At 39.0% G+C, this 22209-nt stretch overlaps 1 protein-coding gene across 1 annotated transcript in view; it reads left to right on the top strand.

The window, feature by feature from the left end:
• ptprga (protein tyrosine phosphatase receptor type Ga) overlaps window positions 1–22209 on the top strand; it is a 220501-nt gene that overhangs the window by 190449 nt on the left and 7843 nt on the right. The window contains exons 10-20 of the mRNA XM_056734396.1: window positions 2619–2727; window positions 2805–2854; window positions 3177–3966; window positions 5634–5766; window positions 12437–12528; window positions 15683–15774; window positions 18723–18819; window positions 19892–19974; window positions 20060–20194; window positions 20312–20446; window positions 21966–22138. Of these exons, the coding sequence (XP_056590374.1) occupies window positions 2619–2727; window positions 2805–2854; window positions 3177–3966; window positions 5634–5766; window positions 12437–12528; window positions 15683–15774; window positions 18723–18819; window positions 19892–19974; window positions 20060–20194; window positions 20312–20446; window positions 21966–22138 (1889 nt within the window). The remainder of the gene's footprint in view (window positions 1–2618; window positions 2728–2804; window positions 2855–3176; window positions 3967–5633; window positions 5767–12436; window positions 12529–15682; window positions 15775–18722; window positions 18820–19891; window positions 19975–20059; window positions 20195–20311; window positions 20447–21965; window positions 22139–22209) is intronic.

Raw genomic sequence — 22209 nt, 5'->3', positions numbered from 1 at the left:
GATCCATGTTTGCAGAAGCGCAGTGACTATGAGTAAAGACTGCACTTTATATTGTCAGCGGGGGGCCGCAGCAGTAGATTGTGACCTTGGAGCCCGCCGGTTGAAAACACTAATGCACTAAAACTGTTTAAGCGCTCGAGATGTATTTTAGTGCCTTTTCTCTTGACTTTTCATCAGGCACACGGTGGGGTATGAAATTTATAACGGGTTGAGGTTTCTGATTCTCTCGTCCGCGGGGGGTTGTGAGAGAGAACTGCTAGAAACAGAAACTCTCAGTTTTATTTAGTCCTCGAACCTTTCCGCTTGCAGTTTCATTACAATCACTTCCCAGTCCACTCCAAATTTCTCTTTCTCTGTTCCTCGTCTTTACTTTCAAGTTCTTCAATTTCATTCCAGTTTACGTCCCAAGATGCCGCTATCTGGGTCACATTAGAGACCGACCTGAGTTTTTAAGGAAGTTCCTCTTAAATCAATACGAAACTACTGCGGAAGTTTTTACTTGCTTTCATTTATACTAAGCCAGCACAAGTAATATTTGAGTTCGAATCCTTTACGGAATGAAATACATCCCAACTTGCATACATCAGAAAGGTGCTGGCGTGGAGAGGAGCTGGCAGGCCATTTACTTAACACAAGATTTACAAATGCCTGAAGCCCACTTCGGTGTTCAGTGGACCCTGCGGAGGGGAAGTGAGTTATGATAATGGCTATTGCTCATACACTTACAATTGTATTGAATCTTCATCTCTCACGGAGGAAACGAGCCTGCTTGTGTACGGTTGGGGGAAAAAAGAACAGCCAGGAGGTAGGAACAGGCCCGATAGAGGAAAACTTGTTAAATAAGGTCCATGCTCCGTCAGACTGGCCATGCTTGAGGGTTGAATAGATTTGTTCATATCTCATGTGTATCAGGATGTAACTAACAGGATCTGGTATTATATCGTATATTTGAGCTATTTATGCTGCAGATTTAGTTCACAGAAGAAAATAGTGCACAGATATCCTGATGTTATTTGGTTGTTTTGATGGAGATCATTATTATCTTATTAATTGTTTTGTTCTATACACAACATTGCAATGAAGACATGCGTTAAAATAAAATGTACATTAAATTCAAAACATATGTACTTATAATATGATGTCTCCACACATAATAGATTTAATTCATTATCTCTGCTTTACACTACAAAACAATTCTATTTTTGTTTTTTAATTAAGCTGTTTAACATGTAGGGTGTCTACATTGTACATGTGTATTTACGTCTATATATAAACGTTTAGAGTCACTTATTTATATTTTGTATTCTTCCACTTTTTAAAATAAAAATAAACTCATCAATACTTGAGAATGACACAGATGTAAATATAGGAATTATGTTACCAAACGGATCAAAACATCTTCAGAATTTGTCATTTTCTCAACTAGCTTCCTTGGGTATCACACAGAGATTCTTATTGAAATAATATTGAAGGATTTTCTCCTATTCTTAGATCGTATTGGCTGCTTTTTCTTTACTGTTTACACTGTAAAATAAGTAATTTTACAGATTATTTTTGCACAGAATTTTCACGTACACTTATTTTTTTTTTTTTGAAATGCGGTCAAATTGCATGAAAATGCTGCAACTTTACAAGAAAAACTGGAAAAAATGTCAAAAATGTCATTTTACAGGAAAACTTTTATTTATTTGTTTATATTTATGGTATATTTTATATATTTTGTTTATATTTCTGTGGCTCCAGCTGCCAGAAAAGGTAGTTTTTACAGTGCAGTCCAAATCATTCACTTAAAAAAAACATTTAAATAAAATCTAAATTTTATTTATTCGTCTACAAAACTAAATTCATATATTTGAGCATGCACCTTTAGATTAAAAGGTGATACAGACCTTTTCATTTTAAGGCACATGCTCAAATATATTAACTCAAAATATAAATAAATAAATAAATTTATAAATTTCCTGTATTTTATTGTGTTAGTTAGCTTAATTTTTTAGAGTTATTATTACTTAATCCAAACAACCCAACTGCAGTTAGACATTACTTGAAATGCACAGTAAAAATTTCTCTTAAAAAACTATTTTTTTTAAAGAGTTATCTCTTTTTGCAAATGAACTCTTTAATATAAAAATACACCTGATAGTGTTGCTTAATTCAAACATCAAATCTATGAGCTATCATATAAAAATAGTTATTTTAATTGAAGTGGTGCATCACGCTGTTCCTGTGTGTGTCTCTCCGTGCTGAGCATCTCAGAGGTGCTTTAGGTGGTAATGTGTGAACGTGGAAATGGTGAATGTTATGTGACAGATGATCGTCTGTTTTCAATGCTAATAATGACTTGAGAAGAAGAGTGGCTCCAGCTCCAGCGTTGCCGTCAAACGAAGGAAAGGAGAACAAGTTGTTCTCCTTCATCCTCCAGACCTCTGTCAAGAGAGGTCACACTTCAGTGTGTGTGTGTGAGTGTGTACTGTTCTCCTTTTGTCCCTCGATGGACTCGTGAGGAATGAGCACACCCTCACATCACAGACCGAGCTCTTGGGGGCCGTTTTTGTTCTTCCTGTTTAACAGAAACTTGTGTTTTGTGTGTTTACTGTATTTGTGACTGTGTGTTTCAGGAGGCCCTCATCGCACCTGTGTCATCAGATGTGTTGTACCTGTTCCGCGTTCAGGCGGTGTGTTTGAATGATAAGCGTAGTGACTTCAGCCAAAGCATGCTTTTCAGAGGTAAACCGAGATACATAACTTGATTTAGTTTTTAAAGCGTTACCTCTTGTTTACATTTGTTCTTTGTTTTGTCACAGCAAACACCACAAGAATATTTGAGGGTACAAGAATAGTGAAAACTGGAATGGTAAGTTTATCTTTTGTCCAGCAGGTGGCAGCACCGTTTCCTTTAAAAGTTACACAACTGAAGCCTTAAACTACTTTTACTATTCATGCAGATTTTAAGTATGTATACTCGTTCATTTAGTAGGTGTAGTCTTTAATTACATTTATTTGTAATTTTCAAAAAAATACATTCACTAGTTTAGTTTTAGACACTAAAGTTTGTTACTACAAAGCATTATGCACCATGTGGCTTTAATGTAGTATTCTAATAACAAAATTATAATCTTTCTGTAATATTTTCAATATTTTTTCAACATGTCCTTGTCTTTTATGTCCGTCTCCAGCCAACTGTGTCCCCAGCATCCTCAGCAGACATGGCACCTATCAGCTCAGGCTCCTCCACCTGGACCTCCTCTGGTCTCCCCTTCTCTTTCGTTTCAATGGCGACCGGAATCGGCCCCTCATCCAGCGGGAGCCAGGCGACCGTGGCGTCCGTTGTAACCAGCACGCTCCTGGCGGGTCTGGGCTTCAGCGGAGGCGTCATCTCCTCCTTCCCCAGCTCCGTCTGGCCCACCAGACCTCCCCCCTCCACTCCGACTCCCGCTTCCACTCGTCAGACCCCAGCCAAGCCCGTCGTGACCAACCCTGAACCGACTTCTTCCCCACCCTCGGACGCGGATGCAGCCGCTGAGAACGACGGATCCGATGATGGAGGGGAGAAGGGAGGGAAGGGTGAAGACGAGGATGGGGAGAAAAACGGAGAGGAAGAGGAGGAACAGGAAAAAGGGGCGGAGACTAAAAGCGGCGGGGATCCAGATGAGGTCGAAAAGCAGGTGAACGGTTCCGTGGCCAAAGATCCACCCACGGCGACGCCAGATTCAACAGCGAAGGAGAAAGGAGGAGGCAGGAAAGAAAACAGCACAGCGCCATCTAGTGTTCCGGAAGAGCATGTGGAGAAAAACACATCGACAATTGTGGATGAGGGCGAACAGGTGGTGCCTACCAGAGACCCGGAGGATGATGATGTTGATGATAGTGTGACGGCAGTAATAGAGACTCCAGACAGCACGGCTCAGAACAACAAATCCACAAGAGAAGACCGTGGTCACATGCCACCTTTCTCTATACATACAGGTTGGAGACCAACACTTACTCTAATCCACTTTTTCTTTGGTGGTGGATTATAGTTTTAAAATGTTCATTTTTTGATTGTGGTGTTTGTTAGGGAGATCAGGAGGATCAGAACCACATACAGCACCGCACGCATTTCCTCAAAAATTTTTAATTCGCGTTCCATTCCTTTTGATCTCCCACCAAACATTCGGTTCTTTTATGGCCCATTTGTGCGTCCCCTGCGAGCTGACGCTTTATCTCTGAAGTTAGTTGTCCTTTTTCTGCATTCCTCAGCTTCTGCTTTGTCTCTCATCCTTCCTCATCCTTGCATCTCATGATTCGACACGTTTGTTTTGGAGGCAGAGGCTTGGCCTACTTTCCAGGTCCAGAGAGGATGAGAGCAGGAAAGAGATTCAGCTGCAGGGAAATAAAAATAAAAAATAAAAGCAGAACGAGAGACAGAAAAACTCCATATTTAGCTCTCTTGCGCTGGGCTGGTGTTCATCCAGCGTGTGTGTGTGCATGTGTGTGTGTACGCCTGCGAGGTCTAGGCCATTTTCGAGTGTTTTAGCTGTCGTGACAGTGAGTCAGTTTGTGCATGTAGTGAGACGGGGAGCGTGCTGGCGATAGCGTGTCAGGATGGGGCAACTCTCTCGGACCACCAGAGGGGGGATGTGGGTTTCTGATCTCTCTGTACTTATGATCGGGGTCTGAACCTGTTGTTCATTCTGCCAGATTGACTCTTCAGTTTGGGATTGTGGTATGTTGTGTGGTTTTTTATAAATCGTTTACTCGCATATATGTTCAAATATTTTTTTTAACATGATCTTTCTAGATCAGTCAAATCTTCTTTTACTGTAATTCTTACAATGTGAAGAGTTTGTGTGAGGCTATGAACAGAAGAACAGAATTGAAGTTTATGAGATAGTATATTCAAAATTATAGCAAATCAATTTTATCTTGACACAGTGTCTTAAAAACGCGGCGCTCATCTGCGACAATGGTCACACATTTCCATCTAGCATTTACCTAGAAAAGCAGTGGAATGTAGGACAGCAAAATTAAATAGGTAATTTTTTTGTATTCTTACATTGTAAAAAAATTACTTAATTTTTTTATTAATGTCATTTCATTTGAATTACTTTGACATTTTTATTTGTTAATAACTAATAACAATAAAACTATAAACTTACATATAGCCCTACACCACTGTCCTTCTGAAACATTATATCTCCGTATTTTGTGATTTAAATTAAAAATTAGATAAAAATTTTTTGTCATAAATCATTATTATTAATCACCCTTCATGTCTGTCAGCGGATTTTGTAAATATCAAAGCAATAAAAGTCTTAAAACGTGCTTGTCGGCTTTGTCAATACTGTAGATAATCGTTTAAAAAGTACAGTGTTTTTTCAATTTCCTGAAATATATGAGGTTTCAGAAGGCCAGCGTCGATATGTACATGTGCCATTTGCCATATAATAGACATTATCATAAATGTAATATATATTTTTGATCAGCCAACCGCTCTTGTTTCTGTTTATATTTTCATATTTAAACAATCACATGTGTGTATGGTTCCAAACACTACTGTCTTTATAGGTAGCTCACTAGGTTTCTAAACACAGCCTCTGTTTGCTCTATCTCTGGTGTGTTTATGGTAACGCAGGTGTGTGTGTGTTTTTCAGAGCGTACAGTCATCTCCAGTATGCACCCGGTGCCTTCGGGAGGCAGGATGGAGTGGATCATTCCTCTGGTGGTGGTGTCTGCACTCACCTTCCTCTGCCTCATCCTTCTGCTGGCCGTCCTCGTCTACTGGAGGTGAGACACTGTCATTGACCCACACCGACAGCTTGCTTTCTGACTCAATGACTCGCTGACAGAATGACTCCCGCTGAATCACCAAACTCCTGAATGACTTTGATGGACACACGAGCGATCGTGTGATTGAATCAGTGAAAGTCTTTCAGGCGGACGTCTTTACCCTGATGTGATCTGTTTTATTGGTTTCGAGTTTGGCCGATGTGTGTGTTTGTGTCCGTCTGAACGCTGTAGCTGCTAGTTTATCGCTCTTGGGCTCCTGGCGTCCCCCGGGGGGGCGGGGAACCAGTTAGAAGTGTGTGGCGTGTATAAAGTGTGTGTGATGTGGTGACTTTAAGTAAGATAGAGAGAGGCTTTAGTCTTCCCTCGGGGCACTGTTGAAGCGATGGGGGTGCACAGAAGTGGTTACCGAGGCCCTGTTGCCATGGTCACCCTTGAGACTGCCTGAAAGTGTCTATTGATAAGATATGTGCGTGTGTCTTGTCTGGTTCATCTATTTGTTTATTTCTGCCTTCTACTAAGTTGTCTGTTTGGCTTTGACATTTGTTTGTTTGGGCGCGTTTTTGTATACTAGTCATACTTTAAAAAGAGAAGTGCCCAAGAATGACGGTAAACGGATGGAAATGGATACTGAATGATCAACACAATGTTCTGTTCATCCTAAAAAAGGAACAATATTCTAATAAACAGCTATGATGTACAACATTTCTAAATTTAGCTACTGCCTGTATAAATGTGCAGAACTGCAGGGTTGCCAGATCCATAATCTTCCATCAGATTTGGCAACTTTTAAACTCTTGCTGCTGGTTGTTTTTTAATCCGCAGGTTAAATGTGGATAAGATAAAGTTATTTATGGAGGCAGGGAATGATCACTACTATACTATGATATATTCAATATACAGTGAAATAAACACGGACACTTTGTGTAATGCATAACTGTCTATAAAATATGTGACCCCAGGAAAACCCAGCTAAAGTAATTTTTTGGTGATTCTACATAAAATCATCCCACAAAGTCTAAAGAATGTCCCACAGCTGTTTTCTTCCCTACACGTCCTACATTTTTATTTTTGACTGAACTGTTCCTTTAAATTTAAGGGTGAAATCAAGCTTTGATCCTTGATATCATATTATTAGATATTGAGACTTTGGCCTGGATTTCACTGACACAGACACATACAGTATTTTTTTTATCAACACAATTGGGTTGGTTTTTCTTTGCAGATCTGGCAACCCTGCATGCAACAACGTTTTTATGAGGGGACAGATTTAGATAAATTTGGAATAAAATCTAAACTGCATACAGACATTATAGAGGGTTTTGTCGGACGCACATGCCAGGTCCGAACTTTCTGTTTGTTTATCGGTCTATATAATATAATAATTTATATTTTATTTAAATTATTATTTTTGTTTATATTAAAAGTAATAAAAGAATTACTATACAAGGACTATTATTAAATCTTTGTGGAGGTCAACCGAAAGTTAAGTTCGGGCCACATAACCTTTGTTTACGTTGTTGCTGTTGAAATGGTCGATAACTTTTTATTTAGTCTGTGCTGAGTCTTCAGTTAGGTCAGCATGTGTGTTCTCATATTTGTCTCTCGTCTCTTGGCCAGCTGATAAAGTCTCTCTGGGGTCTCTGATCGCACGTTCACCATGTCTCTGTTCAGCAGACAGATCTGGCTCTGGAGAGTCTCGTTGCCAGTACTCTTTCCCCAGGTCTGGGCGCTCCGCCCTGGGCCACAAACGTCCATCTGCTGCCTCCTCTGTAACTCAGGGCTTATGCAGTAGCGGGGGGTCGTGAAAAATGTGCAGCCTCTGCCCGACCCTCTGCTGTTCAATGCAACGCACCAAAGTGGAAAAACACTAAAATGTACCGTCATCTGTCTGACGCTAGCAGCCAATATTATACAGTACACAAAATAATTGCACGACGCGATGAGAAGCATGACCTGAACTGCTGTTTGATGTGAATTATGGTATGGTTGGGTGCAAGGGATGCTGGGAAATCCATTGGGAGGTGTGCTGGGTCTTAGAACAGACTTAAGTTGTAACAATGAACTATTTACATCAAATTACTGTGTGTGTGTGCTTGTATTTGTTTGTGTGTGTGCGTTTGTGTGTGTGTCTTTAGGTCTAATCTGCTCAGCAGACTGACTAAGATTAGCCTCGGCATTACACAGTAAAGTCTCAGATCAGATATACTTACCTTCTGTCACACCACACCATCTGTGTGTGTGTGTGTGTGTGTGTGTGTATGTGTCTGTGTCTGTGTGTGTCATGTTATGAACTGCTGTATATCAGGGTGGGGTTTATATGTGGAAACATCATGCGTGTTTACGGTACTCCCATGTAGTTTAGATTTAGCTTGTGTGTGTGTGGTTGGGGGGTGGATGGATTGTGTGTTATGTTGTCTGAAGTCCACCTTGAAACATTAACTAGGATGTGACACTTCCTGTAACCGTCTCGTGGAACAATCCAAGTTAAATAGTCTCTTTCTCTCTCTCTTTTCTCTCTTGTACTCTCAGACTGTATTTCCCACTTCTTTAACTATTTCCTACCCTATGAAATGTTTCATTTATTTTCTTTATCCTCTCCCCTATTTGTCTTTTGAAAGTCAGGGGTGGCGTTCACAGAATTCTCATTTGTTTGATTGACTTGATAATGGACACAGAAATACTTTTTCTGTATTAAAATCTAGTGAGCGGTCTGCCCGGACAGCATCTCCAATGGATTATAAAATGCTGTCCGGGCAGACGGCTCACTAGATTTGAAAACCGAGAACATATTTTTGTGTCCATTATCAAGTCAATCAAACTAAAGAGAAAATAGTTTTCATGTCCATGAAGTGCAGTGTTATGGAAAATTATGATTTTCTTCTTTTGGAAAAGAATTAAACACAGATATCATTTATGATGATGGTAATCCCAGAATGCAATGCAACCAGCTCTGTGGAAAATCTTAGACAAGATGATGGAGCAGTCGAGAGAATTTTCACTTATACTATCTAAAGTATGTATACATACCTGTAACGTTCAAGTTGTTCACAGAATCTACACAAAAATTCTCCACAACCTTTAAAAGATGTTAGAAATGTTGTTATTTTATTATTTATTTTTAGAGAAATCTTAAACGCATCACAATTTTGGAATGACAATCTGTTGTCTTTTCGTAAAGCAGCTTCTGCAGGTTTCACCTTGAGATGCCTTTTGAAAAATACTGAAGGGGTTTTATTGTGTTCTGGACAATATCTATTTTATTCAGTTTCAAAAAAGATTTGCAAAAGGGTTTTAATGCACGACGTGATGGCGAAGCACCACCCGACACGAAGCGGAGGTGTGTTAAAATCCTTTAATGCACGGCTAGCCGTGGATTATCCCGCTTATACCATGCTAATATGCCAAGTTAACGCTTATATTGATGTTTACAGTGTCATTTTAATTCAAACAGGTGAAGTTTATTTTGTCAGTCAAGTTTCAATGTAATCAAACTGACTGGAGCTACCGTGCGTTAAAGGCTTTTAATCCACACCTTCCAGCCAATCAGAATCTAGTATTCAAACAGACCATGGTATAAATAAACAAATATTTATGTCTTAAAAACTTTAAGGCAAACCTTACATTGGGTGGTGGTAGTCTAATCGATTTGTTACATCTCTGTAAGCAGTAAGAGCATGGCAGCTCACCCAGTTTCAATTGAGAGCAAACTTGTCCACAAAAGACACAACCAATAACTTCATCACTACCACACACTACAACACGTTGTACTTAATTCACATCAAAACCATTAAATGACGTCAGCATGGTGTTGAACCAATGCGATTATTATCAGAAGTCATATTTTCAGTACACAGTGACCACCTCCAGCACCGTGTCCAGTTGAACTGGTGCGATCTGTCTGTTCATTATCTGCTGGCTTTTGTTCCACACATCAGACCTGTTGAGCGTCACACATTCACACTGGCTGCAGAGAAGCTTTCTCTCACTGACACAAGCCTGTCTGAAGAGGGTTTTTATATTGTGACGTACGCAGGCCTCAAAAGTTTCTTCTTTTATGCAAAACCGGTATGACTTTGGTGGCAATAAAAATGATAGATTTTGATTCACTACAGTGAAGTCATACAGTAACCAGTCCAGAGAATATTGGAAAATTGTTCCCCAGAGGTTGATCTTTCAGAGTTTAGGAGATCTGACGGAGCTGTCAGTTGTGTTGCTTTTATGTAGCTTTTAAGTAACATCACAGAAGTTTCTCATAAAATAGCTAATGAGAAATAAAAACAGAAACGAGATGATTGTTATAATACATGAAGAATATGGAGGTGTAAAATGAATGAAGATTGTAGAGGTAAAAGAATCTGGATTTGGGTCAATTTGATGAGAAATGTTTGCGTTTATATTGAGATCTTCAATTGACTTTTGATGACAGACTTGACAAATCTGAGCTCAGTTTGAGACATTGTTGAGGTCTCTTCTGAAACTCTAAAGGAGACATTCACTCTTTAAAATAAAGGGACTGAAAAGGTTCTTCACAACGATACCATTTTTGGTTCCACAAAGAACCAGTCAGTCAAAGGTTCTTTAAAGAACCATATCTCTTTAGCTTTTAATCATTCGAATTCTTCAGATTGGTTCTTTATGGAACCAACAGGTTCTTCTATGGCATTGAAACAAGTGTTTGTGAGATTTCTGGACCTTTTTTTAATCAATATCTAGGAGAAACAAAAGAGATGTTTAATAGATCTCATCTGGGTTATTTCTTTCATATGGAAAGGGTTGTCAAGCTTAGAAAGAGACCAAAAGCAACAGCTTTGTGATATAAACAAGCTGAAATTGAACTCTTTATTATTTTGAACTTTTGTACAGCATATTTTTCACAAATTGGATAAACAAACTTTATTTATTTATTATTTTTAATCTCTGTTTCTCGTTATTGTCACTTTTCACTAGTTTCACAGTTTTAGATTTGAGTAAACTGTCACTTTATATCTAGTCCACCTTAAACTTCATCCAAGCTTTGCTCATTTTTTTAACATTTGTTATTGTAGTTCGGTCGTTTTGTATCTTTTGCATTCTTCTGTTTAAAAGGAAGATTAAATTAACTAAAAGAATGGAGGAGATGAACACAAAGAAGTGTCCGGCTAGAGGGGTGTGTGGGTCCAGAGGAAAAGGCAGCAGGTGTCTGCTTTATCAGATCAGTTCTGGGCTGATCTGAGATCAGCAGACTGTTCACGACTGACCCGGCAGCTCCAGCTCTTGTGTAAACCCTGTGCGTATGATACGTCAGGACCAGCCCTCGCTCTCTCTCAACCCTCCTCCCTCTCTCTCCCTCTCTCTCTTTCTCACACACACTGCTCTCTCACCCGTTCACTCAGCGGCAGCATGTGGATCCCGCAGTCTCTTTCCGCTCTTGAAATCCCTCGTTCTTTTCAGGGATGAACAGCTTATGTTCTCTGCTGTGCATCAAATACAGGTAGGACGAGGACAAGACAAAACCATGCTGGCTTACTAACTTGTTGTCCAAAACTTGGTAACTTCAGATTGGCCCGGATCCACCTGTCACTCTTTCTTTGTGTTTTGTTCGCTGTTTTTTTTTAAGGAGTCTTTCTCTAACCGGTTCTTTTGCGAGATTAACAAAAAAGGTAAAACCAGGTTTCAGCCTTGACGCCTGATGCAGTTACCTGTTATCTTGGCTCATCTTTTCATACTTTTTCTTTCTTGTTTCGAATGAGAAGGAAATTTGCATTTTGTTATGTTCAACAGTATTTAGATTTTCAGAAGTCAGCCTTGTTGTAGATGTAAATATCTGGTGAGGAAATCTTTCACAAGATGATAGGAAAGAAGTTTATGTGGCTGATATATTTTGAGGCAGAAATGGGTCTTTTAAGTTCTGGCCCCAAACAAGTCTTATAGAATACATGTCAATGTTTCATTAAGTCAATAATGTTTGTTAACATTGGAGTTTAAAGGGCTAGTTCACCCCAAAGTGAAAATTCTGTCATCACCCTCATGTCGATCTAAACCAGTTTGAATCACTTTTCTATCAAGTTTAGTAGTAAACTATCCAGGCCTCTCATCTAAATCCATTAAAAGTGGATTTGGAAAACATGAGCTGTCATTTAACCAATCAAAAATTTAAAGTATTATAGTTGTCAATTTAATCATTTTGTGTTCCAGAAACACTCCCCTTTTAAAAAACACAAGTAAATAAACGATGACATGATTCGTGTGAACTGTGTCTTCACCCTGAATCAAGACCGTTTGAAGTTTTTCTACATTTATTTATCATTGGAGTTTGGGTTCCTCGCCACAGGGCCATGTTGGCGTGTCTCCCGGGAGACTGCTGATATCATTTATTATTTATTAGAATGATCTTGCTTGTACTTTTTCTTATTTTCTCCTGGAAAGATGCTTTGGAACGATGCACATTGTGAAAAGCGCTATGTAAATAGAACTGAATTGAAGTATGTAGCTGTAATCTGTGTTTGAATTGTTTGATTTCCTCTTTGGTAAGAGGGTTCAAAGTTCACCTTGATCCTGTCTAACGTCCCAGCAGCGTCTGTTTACTCTGGGGATTGTTACCTAAACCACACCTAATGGCAACATTAAAGCAGTGTCGATGCGTATTTTACCTTCTCTCTCTCTTTGTTTTTTTCTTTCTCTCTTTTAGGAGGTGTTTCCAAACGGCTCATTTTTACGTGGAAGACAGTAACTCTCCCAGAGTTGTGCCGAACGAGAGCATACCTGTTATTCCCATTCCAGGTAGGTCTTATTGAATAGATTCAACAATGGTCAAACACCAAGATATGATATGATCCAGGCCCGGTACTAGGCTGCCTCGACTGGGGTGGCTGGTTGGGCAGATATATATAGAAGTGCATTGCATGCATAATTTGTAAATTTTTCTGTGGTTAAATTGACAGATCATAGATCAGACGGATAATAGATAATACAAATACGTATTTAGTAAGTATTTCATAATATGGATTTCATTTTTAATTGTTTCAATTGTCAGCTGGATATTTTTTTGGGGGGGCCAAGAAAAAATCGATGCGGAAATGTCCACCCTGGCCCCCCCAAACCCGGACGTGATCTGATCTAACACTGAGTGCGCTTTTGAGCACATGATTTTTTTGTTTATGTACCATGTTGTAAAAGGTTGAATTGCATAATATTTTCAGCCGTGCCAAGATCTAGCAAAGCTTTGGCTGTCATCATACGAAGTTGATTGTGTGGAAGACTCCTCTATTTTTTGTGATTAGTTTAATAAACTGTGAATGAAAAAATCCATGCCTGCATTGATTTTGACATGAAGTGGAACTGATGAAGTCTTCAGCTGTTGGGAAACAGAGAGTAAACAAGCTGTTCTTAGAAACACGATGTAAAGGGGTAGTACCATCTGGTCCACATTAGTTCTTTGGTTTTACTGTTGTTGTTTGCCACAGGTATGACTTATTTTTGTTGGCAAACTTTGTGGGAGGTTTTTAAACGTGATGACATTTAAAGGTCCAGAGTATGAAAATGAGGAGCATCTAGGGGTGAGGTTACTAATTGCAACAAACGGCTTGCTCCACCCCACCCTTTCAATGGACAATGGGGGCTGACACAGGACTAAGATGTTGTCACGTTTTCTCTGTTCTCAACTTATTTATGAAACCCGATCTGTAGAGCGATTTGTCAGTTTAGAGCTAGTGTAGAAACATGAATTTTAATATCGACAATATCTGTAGGCTTTTAGCAACTTGTTAGTAACTGTTGTTTTTTGGGCACGATACAGCTTAATTAAACACAAGGGTGTGTTTTGTCGTAAAATAAACCGTTGGATAAATTTTGAGCTTTTTGCCACCGCCTTTATTTCAGACCTTATTTCTATAATAAAAAACATTGGCTTTAAGACGATGAAATTCTACCCTTTACCCTCACTGGTGTGTGATATTGAAGTGCCATTCACATCATTCAGAAATGATCACGAGAGACTGTTGACTTTTGTTTAATGTAAACTAAGTTTAAGAGCTTAATATTTATGAGCTAAATATGACTGAGTCAAATATAGACCTAGATGTTTGGGGAACTGCAGGTCTTGATAGGCTGGTTAAGGGTCCGTGCGGTTACCAGAGAAAACGAGTGGCATTCATCTTGACCCTCTGTTCTCTCATACACTTGCATACACATTAGCCATTAAGGGTAAGAGCCAAGTAAATAGCTCTCTCTGGCCAATGACTGTGGCTCATTGTCTGTCTGTGTGCGTGGATAACCATTAACAGAGAGTGCAGTGGAACACAAGTGGACAGAATTTGGTTCTGAAGATTTCGGGTTCGATTTAGTCGCTGTGGTGGAATCCATCCCGGCAACAGGGCCAAGATATTAATGCAATGAGAGCCATTGATTTGCTTGGGCTTTCCCATAAGCACTTCATTGGAACCCATTTTCATTGTTGTGCTGTGGCACGGCTCACAATGGTGGTGGCATGGTGCCCTCAATGCATTTTAAGCATCTGTGTGCCAGCTTGGCTGAGGCAGGGCTTGGTATTTACAAAGATCCATTTAGTGTGGGCAGCAATCTCTCTCCCTGTCTCTCTCTCTCTCTCTCTCTCTCTCTCTCTCTTTCTCTTGGCTCTGGCTCTGGCTCTGGCTCATACAGCATTTTGGGTTCACTGTTCCATCAAATATGGATGCTTTCCTGTTAAATGGGGCCTTCAGTTTCTGGCTGAATTTCTAATTGTGTTGCTGGACTAAAGCCTCTAGATGCTAAATGGTGTTTGTTCGCTGAATTCGGTCAGTTGTAGGTGTTTTAGGCAGTATGTGAATTGTAATTAATTCAAAATCACCCGACCACGATTATTACCATATCCTCTTTGCCTTTTAAATAAAGACTTTGATGCAATACAATACTGCACTGTGTACTATGACATGCTATGCTATATTATAATTGACTATATTATTCTTTGCTATACTATTCTTTCCTATGCTATAATTAAATGTATATCGATACTATACTGCGCCAACAGCATGTTGTACTGTGCTGTACTACACTACATAACACCGCACTAAATTTTACTATGCTATACTGCACTCTACTATGCCATTCTATTATGTACTGTACTATATTATATATAGTGTATAAATAATTATATTTATTTATATTATGATACTATACTGTATCATGCTACACTACACACACTATGATATACTACAGTATTCAGTACTTCACTTTGTAGCACTACACCACACTACACTTTGCAACACTATACATTGTATGAAGTATAGTATATGCAACAATGTATATATGAAACTATACTATACTGCACCATGCTGTGCTGTACTGTACCATACCATGTCATACTATGCTATATATCATGACACTACACTGTACTGTACTATAGTACGCTATGATATAATTTACTATACTATATATTATTGTACTGTGCTGCATGGAATACTGTTATACTATACTATGAACAGTACGTATATATGTTATGTATAATACTATCAATAGCACTTTTTAATTTTGATTTTATTGGTTCGATATTTGCATAAACTGGTGATGAGCATAAAGAGTGACTAATAATAATGATTTATGTCTTGAAATATGCAGATGCGAGCTTTCAGAAGGGCAGACGTCATATATAATGCTATACTGTAACATGCTCTTCTATACTACACTATACTATAGGTGTCTGTGGGAGAGTGTGGCTCTTCCCAGCCTGAAGTTGAACCCTGATCTCTGAATTATCAGGTGGCTACCGTTAAGAAGGATCTACATAGCAGCACTGCACAAAACTCTTTCTGTTAGAAATGATTCTACTTTCACTGCCGTCAATGAGTAGAGCCCACTTGTTATTGACCTTGACCGGGTGCCCTCTGTGACCTCCTGATAACACAACGGCTATCAGACCTTTCTGTTTGCTCTGTTTCAGATGATATGGAGGCCATTCCTGTCAAGCATTTTATCAAACATGTCTCAGAGCTCTATTCCAATAACCAGCACAGCTTCTCAGAAGAGTTTGAGGTAAGATAGTCTCCCACACAAACACACACACACTTCAAAGAAATATGTGAGTGCACACAAACTCTCTCAGACTTTTGTAAACACCGTTTATGTGTGGTGTGGTTGGGTCGGTCTCGCCGCAGTGCTTCAGCTGACAGGTTCTGGTGGCTGTCTGTGACCAGCTGGGCCGGGATCCCCGCTCCAATGTTTGTTATTTCTGGCAGAGCGGCCCTGCAGGACGAGCCAGTTGAACTCGCGCACCGTGAGAATAAATTAGGCCATCTGAGCCGTGGCGTCTTTTTTCACGAGGTTTTTGGACTCTGGTGTGTGGAGCTGGAAGCCAGAAAACCACAACGACGATCTGTCGAACTAATGTGACGGCAGTTTGTACAAGAATGGCCAGTAATTAGTTATCCATTGAGTGTCGGGCCACGACATCTGCTCGTCCTGTCAGGGCCACAGCTGAACATCAATGAAGAATCTGAGATGTTTGGCCTCTGATCATAACCGGAGTAGATGTTCCATGTGATTTGACAAATGTTTAAAAAACGTTATATAATATGAAGAGTTTGGTTCCAAAACTAGATCATGAAAATCATGTTTTTTTTATTGTGCTTTCCAATTAATATCAAACAAACTGCAGTTGGTTTGTTTTGATTTAAGCCATAATAACTAACACAATAAAGACATAATAAAAAAGATGATTTTTGAATGTAGTTATCTCTTTTTAAAACTAATCACTTCAATTATGTTTTTTTATTTCATCCCTTAAATTAGCCCTTATTTTCAAAAGGTTGGGGAATGACATCTTCAGCCAGATCGTCTCTTAATGCGCTCTCTCTCACTGTGGTAGATTCAGGTCACTATATGGAGAATGTTGGGATGTGAGGAGAGGAGGTGTGTGGCCAGGGCCCCTCATTTGGCCTCATTGTTCCATGGTTTGGTGATTGACGCATGGAAGTGGCTCAGAATGTGCGTGTGTGGGCTTGATGGACATCGGGAAGTGTTTCCAAGGGGGTTGTTTTCCCTCAATATGTTTCTTCTTTAGTTTCTAACCCTTTCTCCTCCAGTGCTCCAGTGCTTGCTCTCCCGTCCCCTCATTGAGCAGATAGTCCAAAGAGAGAGGACCGCTGAGCCAAACCCCCTCTGGATGAAGCCTCCAGGGCCTCTGACAAGTGGCTTTGTTCAGCCCGGCCAAAAAAAGGCATGGCTGGGGTGACAACAAGCATGGGACCCTGGGAGGAGAGGAAGGGTATTGGCTAAGTTTGGCACAGAGAATGTGTGGACGGGTATGAGGTTAAAGGGGAATTCTTGTGAGGAAGAGAGAAGAGTGATGTGGATTAGGAGGGTGCATGGAGACGTCTGGCATTCTAGTAGTGAATGAAGAACCAAAGAATCAGACAGAACAGGGTTAAAGAAAAGCCTTGTATAAATACATCCACAACTATATACTTTTTTTTGTCATGACTGGTGCTATTTTTTTCCTTACTCCAACATCCACAATTCTGGTTAAATGTTCATTAGTTCAGAAATATGTGGTATTACAGAGGTTTTGCTTTTGATAAATGACACAATAGATCTGACAATGGTAGGATCGTTTTTCTGTAAACATTGACTTTTGTCTGTGAAGTCTGCAGATCTTCACTCTGGTTAGTCAGGTTTGGTCAGGTGAAGGTAAACAGGCGAGTACAGAAGAGAGTCAACGGCCTCCGGCGGATCGTCAGATACCTTGTGATTTTAAACTATGGTATCAACACACCCTCAACATGAAATAAATACACGTGGATACATGTCTGCTGATACATAAAATGTGTCCAGTGTTCAAAATATGTTGTGTTATGGTTTTACATGTAAGAGATAATGTACAGGCAGGAGGTTGTTATTGCAGAAATAAGCCCGACAGTGTGATCAGGACCAAGCTTATTTTGTGTTAACAGACGGCTGCTTGTACATTATCTGCTTATTACACTGAGAGAAAAAAATATTGCAATATGTTATTAGCACCGAATGACAACCTTACGTGAGGAAAAGCCGTTTACTTTCGGTTTTAAGGTCAGAAACGACGTTCAGATGTCACGAACAGAAAATAACTGGCCAATGAGAATGAGCAGTGTTATATATGTTTTTATTGGCCTACTTTGCAGAGAGACCAGAAGTCTAGATATTAGTATGTGCAGAGACTGTTATACATTATATCTGTACTTTGTTTAATTTGTAAATTAAATATTTTGCACATGGGCTGTCTGTAATATAAAATTACATTTGCCAAAAAGCAGTTTCCCATTTAAATTACACTAAAAATGTTTCAATATCATTGGATTTGATAATAAAATATATAATTAAAAGGGTTTGTACTTTATACTCTTAAAAATAAAGGTGCTTAAAAGGTTCTTCACAGCGATGACATATACAAGAGCCATTTTTGCTTCCACAAAGAACCATTCAGTCAAAGTTTCTCTAAAGAATCATCTCTTTCTTATTTTTTATGTTTCTATATTTTATCAACTAAAATACCTTTTTTTGCCACAAAGAACTTTTTGAAGCACATGTGTTTCAATGAATGATGGCATAAGTACACATTTGCATATGAGCATGGCACAAAATGAGGTTTGTTGAGGTTTTAATGGTGACTTAAATAAAAGGGAAACGATTTGGTTGATTTTTGAAACTTTTGCAGCTCACTGAACCTGACATCATACTAAAAACTGATTGCAGTTTAAATTTAAATATAATGCATAATACATCATTTTGTGTGCAACTACATTTGCGGTTTACTGTACTTGTACATGCGTTGTTAATGTAGAGTAATTGACATAATTTTTTTCTCGTTTGGGTGTGTGTGTTTGTTTTTCTTTCGCTCAGCAACACAAAGATTATGAGTTTGATTGTAAAGGAACACACAACTGATAAAAATGTTAGATTAAAGAGTGTCTAGCTAATGCATAAATGTTTATGTGTGTGTGTTGTAGGAAGTGCAGCGCTGCACAGCAGATATGAAGATTACATCAGAACACTCCAATCATCCTGACAATAAGCACAAAAACAGATACATCAACATCATAGCCTGTGAGTCTCACACACTCGCTCTCTCTCTCTCTCACTCTCAATTTCTATTTATGTGTGCTTTATTGGCATGACAAAATGTACACTCGTTTGCAGCTGGGCGTAGAGTGTGTAAAGTGCTTTCATGTAGTTCAGTGGTAAGAGCATTGCGTTAACAACGCAAGGTTGTGGGTTCGATCCCAGGGGATTGCAAATACCTATGTAAAATGTTTAGGATAAAAGCAATGTAAGTCGCTTTGGATAAAAGCGTCTGCCAAATGCCTAAATGTAAATGTAAATGTAGTGCAACTTATAGTGGTTTATAATATATGTCAATATATGAAACAGACATAAACTATTTTGCTATTGTAAATCTTTGTTTAAACTATACTTTAAGTAGCAGAATAAAGTAATATACAGTAATATAATGTTATGTACATATATTGTAAGCATGAGGTCAGGGCAGATTCTTTGTTCTCTATCTTGTTTGCGACCTCAAAGAAATGTTTTTCTCTCTGTGTGTCTCTCTCTCTCTATCTCTCTCACTCTCTCTCTCTGTCTCTCTATCTCTGTGTGTGTAAGATTGTTCACATGGGTAGTTGACAAATACACCACATGTGTCCTGTGGCAGGTTTTCAAACTTTTTTGTCAGCCGAACCCCTTTGACCTACATCATTTACTTGAAGTATCCACTGAGCGGTACTCCCTCTTAGGATGTTATTATTTCAATAATTGAATAGCTCGTTTGCATCCTTAACTTAAAAAGCATAATTTTGTTAATCTGTATTAAAGTTATTATTTGTAGTATTTTTTGCTTTATTTTTTTTTCAAACTAATGTCAACAACTTGTATGTGCACTGGTAGATATACCGTGTACCTCACAAACCCCCTATAATTCCCTCATTAGCGAACCAGTTTGGGAAACCCTGTCCTATTATAGCGCAATTTTAGAAAAAAACGAACAATGACGATTCATCTCTCATGCTATTTACATTATAAATCTAAATATTAATAATATAAAATAATACGTTAGGGACACTTTGTTTTCTACATTTTGCTATCACAAACTAACTCTCCTTTTTTGATCTTCCACCAGACGACCACAGTCGAGTGAAACTCAGGCCTCTGGTTGGCAAAGACTCCAAACACAGCGATTACATCAACGCCAACTACGTAGATGTGAGCGATGTCTACATTACGTCTTCAGTATTACAACTGCATTGACCGTGTTTGTGTGACGTGTATTCCTGTTCCTCTTTCACAGGGCTACAATAAACCCAAGGCGTACATCGCAGCGCAGGGTCCGCTCAAATCCACGTTCGAGGACTTCTGGAGGATGGTGTGGGAACAAAACACCAGCGTCATTGTCATGATCACCAACCTGGTGGAGAAGGGCAGAGTGAGTTTTCATTACAAACCTTATACGAATGAATTGCTTTCTTTGATCAAACACAAAAATGAAAGTTTGAAATTCCAAGCGTATGTTGAACCTTCCTTTGTTATGTGTGTGCGACAGAGAAAATGTGACCAGTACTGGCCGACAGAAAACAATGAGGAATACGGCAATATCGTGGTGACGTTGAAGAAAACCAAAGTAATGGCCTGTTACACGCTTCGCGTCTTCACCATCAGAAACACCAAAGTAAAGAAGGTAAACCCTGCTCCTCCATCTCTCCTCTTCAGATCTTTTGATTTATTTATCATCATTAACCCCATTTTATACAAGAAACCACAAAGACAAACACTGAAAATAACAGTTGCTCATATTTCTGTGACTCATAGTTTGACCTCCTTTCCTTCACTTGTGAGCGTTAAAGCTAGAGGAAGTCTTAAGAAGCTTATTTGAGGCCATGGCCTTCACGGTGTTAGCGAAAGAGCGATCTGCTCTCCCAAAAATCTCTTTCGTGACACGCTGAGTCGCACAAAGGCCTCTGTGAGTGAGGAAAGAGGGGCTTTTTAAAGCAGCATGAGTTCAGGTGCAGACCGTTTGATGCACACAAGAAAAAAAAAAACATTTGTATGGTAATAATGTTAGAAGGCTGACACACTTCCCCACTGTGATATTAAAGATCTGCACAGCGACTCTGAATGTCAAGAGACGAGCACGTGAGGATTTAAACGGGAGTTTTTATGTTTGTTGAGTTTGAGAGGCATAAAGAAATGAATACAGATTTGGACAACTTAAAGGAATCGTTCACTTTCAACATATATTTTCACGATAATTTACTCACCCCTGTTGTCATCCAAGATGTTTATGCATTTTTTTTTAAGTCGAAAAGAAGTCAAAGCTTTTGATGAAAACATACAAGAATTTGTCTCCATATGGTGGACTTTAATGGACTCCAAACGGTTGAAGGTCAAAATGACAGTTTCAGTGCAGCTTCAAAGGGCTTTAAACTATACCTCACGACGAAAAAAGGTCTTATCTACCGAAACAATCACTCAATTTAAAAAAAAAATGTATATGCTTTATAAACACAAATGCTCACTTTGTTTTGTTCTGCGATGCGTGTGTTCATGACTTCACGTAATACGTATTTACCTTGAAAAGGTCAACGCTTGACATAGGCCAAAGTACTGAGTAGCGCCGACGTCAAGCGTGACCTTTTATAACGTAGTTACGTATTACGTGAAGTCATAAACACACTTTGCAGAACAGAGCAAGGCGAACATTTGTGTTCATAAACCGTATAGTTACATTTTTTGTAAACGAGCGATCGTTTCGGTAGATAAGACCTTTATTCATCATATGGTGTGGTTTAAAGCCCTTTGAAGCTGCACCGAAACTGTCATTTTGACCTTCAACCGTTTGGAGTCAATTGAAGCTGCACAACATGGAGAAAAATCCTGGAATGTTTTCATCATAAACCTTAATTGATTTTTCGACTAAAGAAACAAACACAAACATCTTGGATGACTACAGGGGTGAGTAAATTATCATGAAAATGTATGTTGAAAGTGAATGATTTCTTTAAGGGTGATTAAATGAAGACTACATTTTTTTATATAGGATTTTGAAGCATAATTAAGAATCGTTTTTTAAATGATCGTCATGTTTTATTTAAAATCTTACGATAAAAAAATGTTTCGTATGTAGGAGTGTTAAATGTTCACATGTAGTACTAAAGCTCAAAGTGTAATGTAATGTATATTTGTGTGTGTGTTTTTAGGGTCAGAAAGGCAACGCTAAAGGCCGTCAGTGTGAGAGAACAGTCCTACAGTATCATTACACTCAGTGGCCAGATATGGGCGTCCCGGAATACACACTTCCTGTGCTGACCTTTGTGAGGAAGTCCTCTGCCGCACAGACTCCAGAGATGGGCCCTATGCTCATACACTGCAGGTAAAACACACACAACCACTGGATGATTTATTGGCTCGCATTTATAGATCAGTTTATATCAGCACGAACTG

This window comes from Triplophysa dalaica, chromosome 21 (genome assembly GCF_015846415.1).
Source record: "Triplophysa dalaica isolate WHDGS20190420 chromosome 21, ASM1584641v1, whole genome shotgun sequence".
NCBI lineage: Eukaryota > Metazoa > Chordata > Actinopteri > Cypriniformes > Nemacheilidae > Triplophysa > Triplophysa dalaica.
Note: the sequence above shows the minus strand (reverse complement) of the source record. Positions and strands in the feature narration are given on the sequence as shown.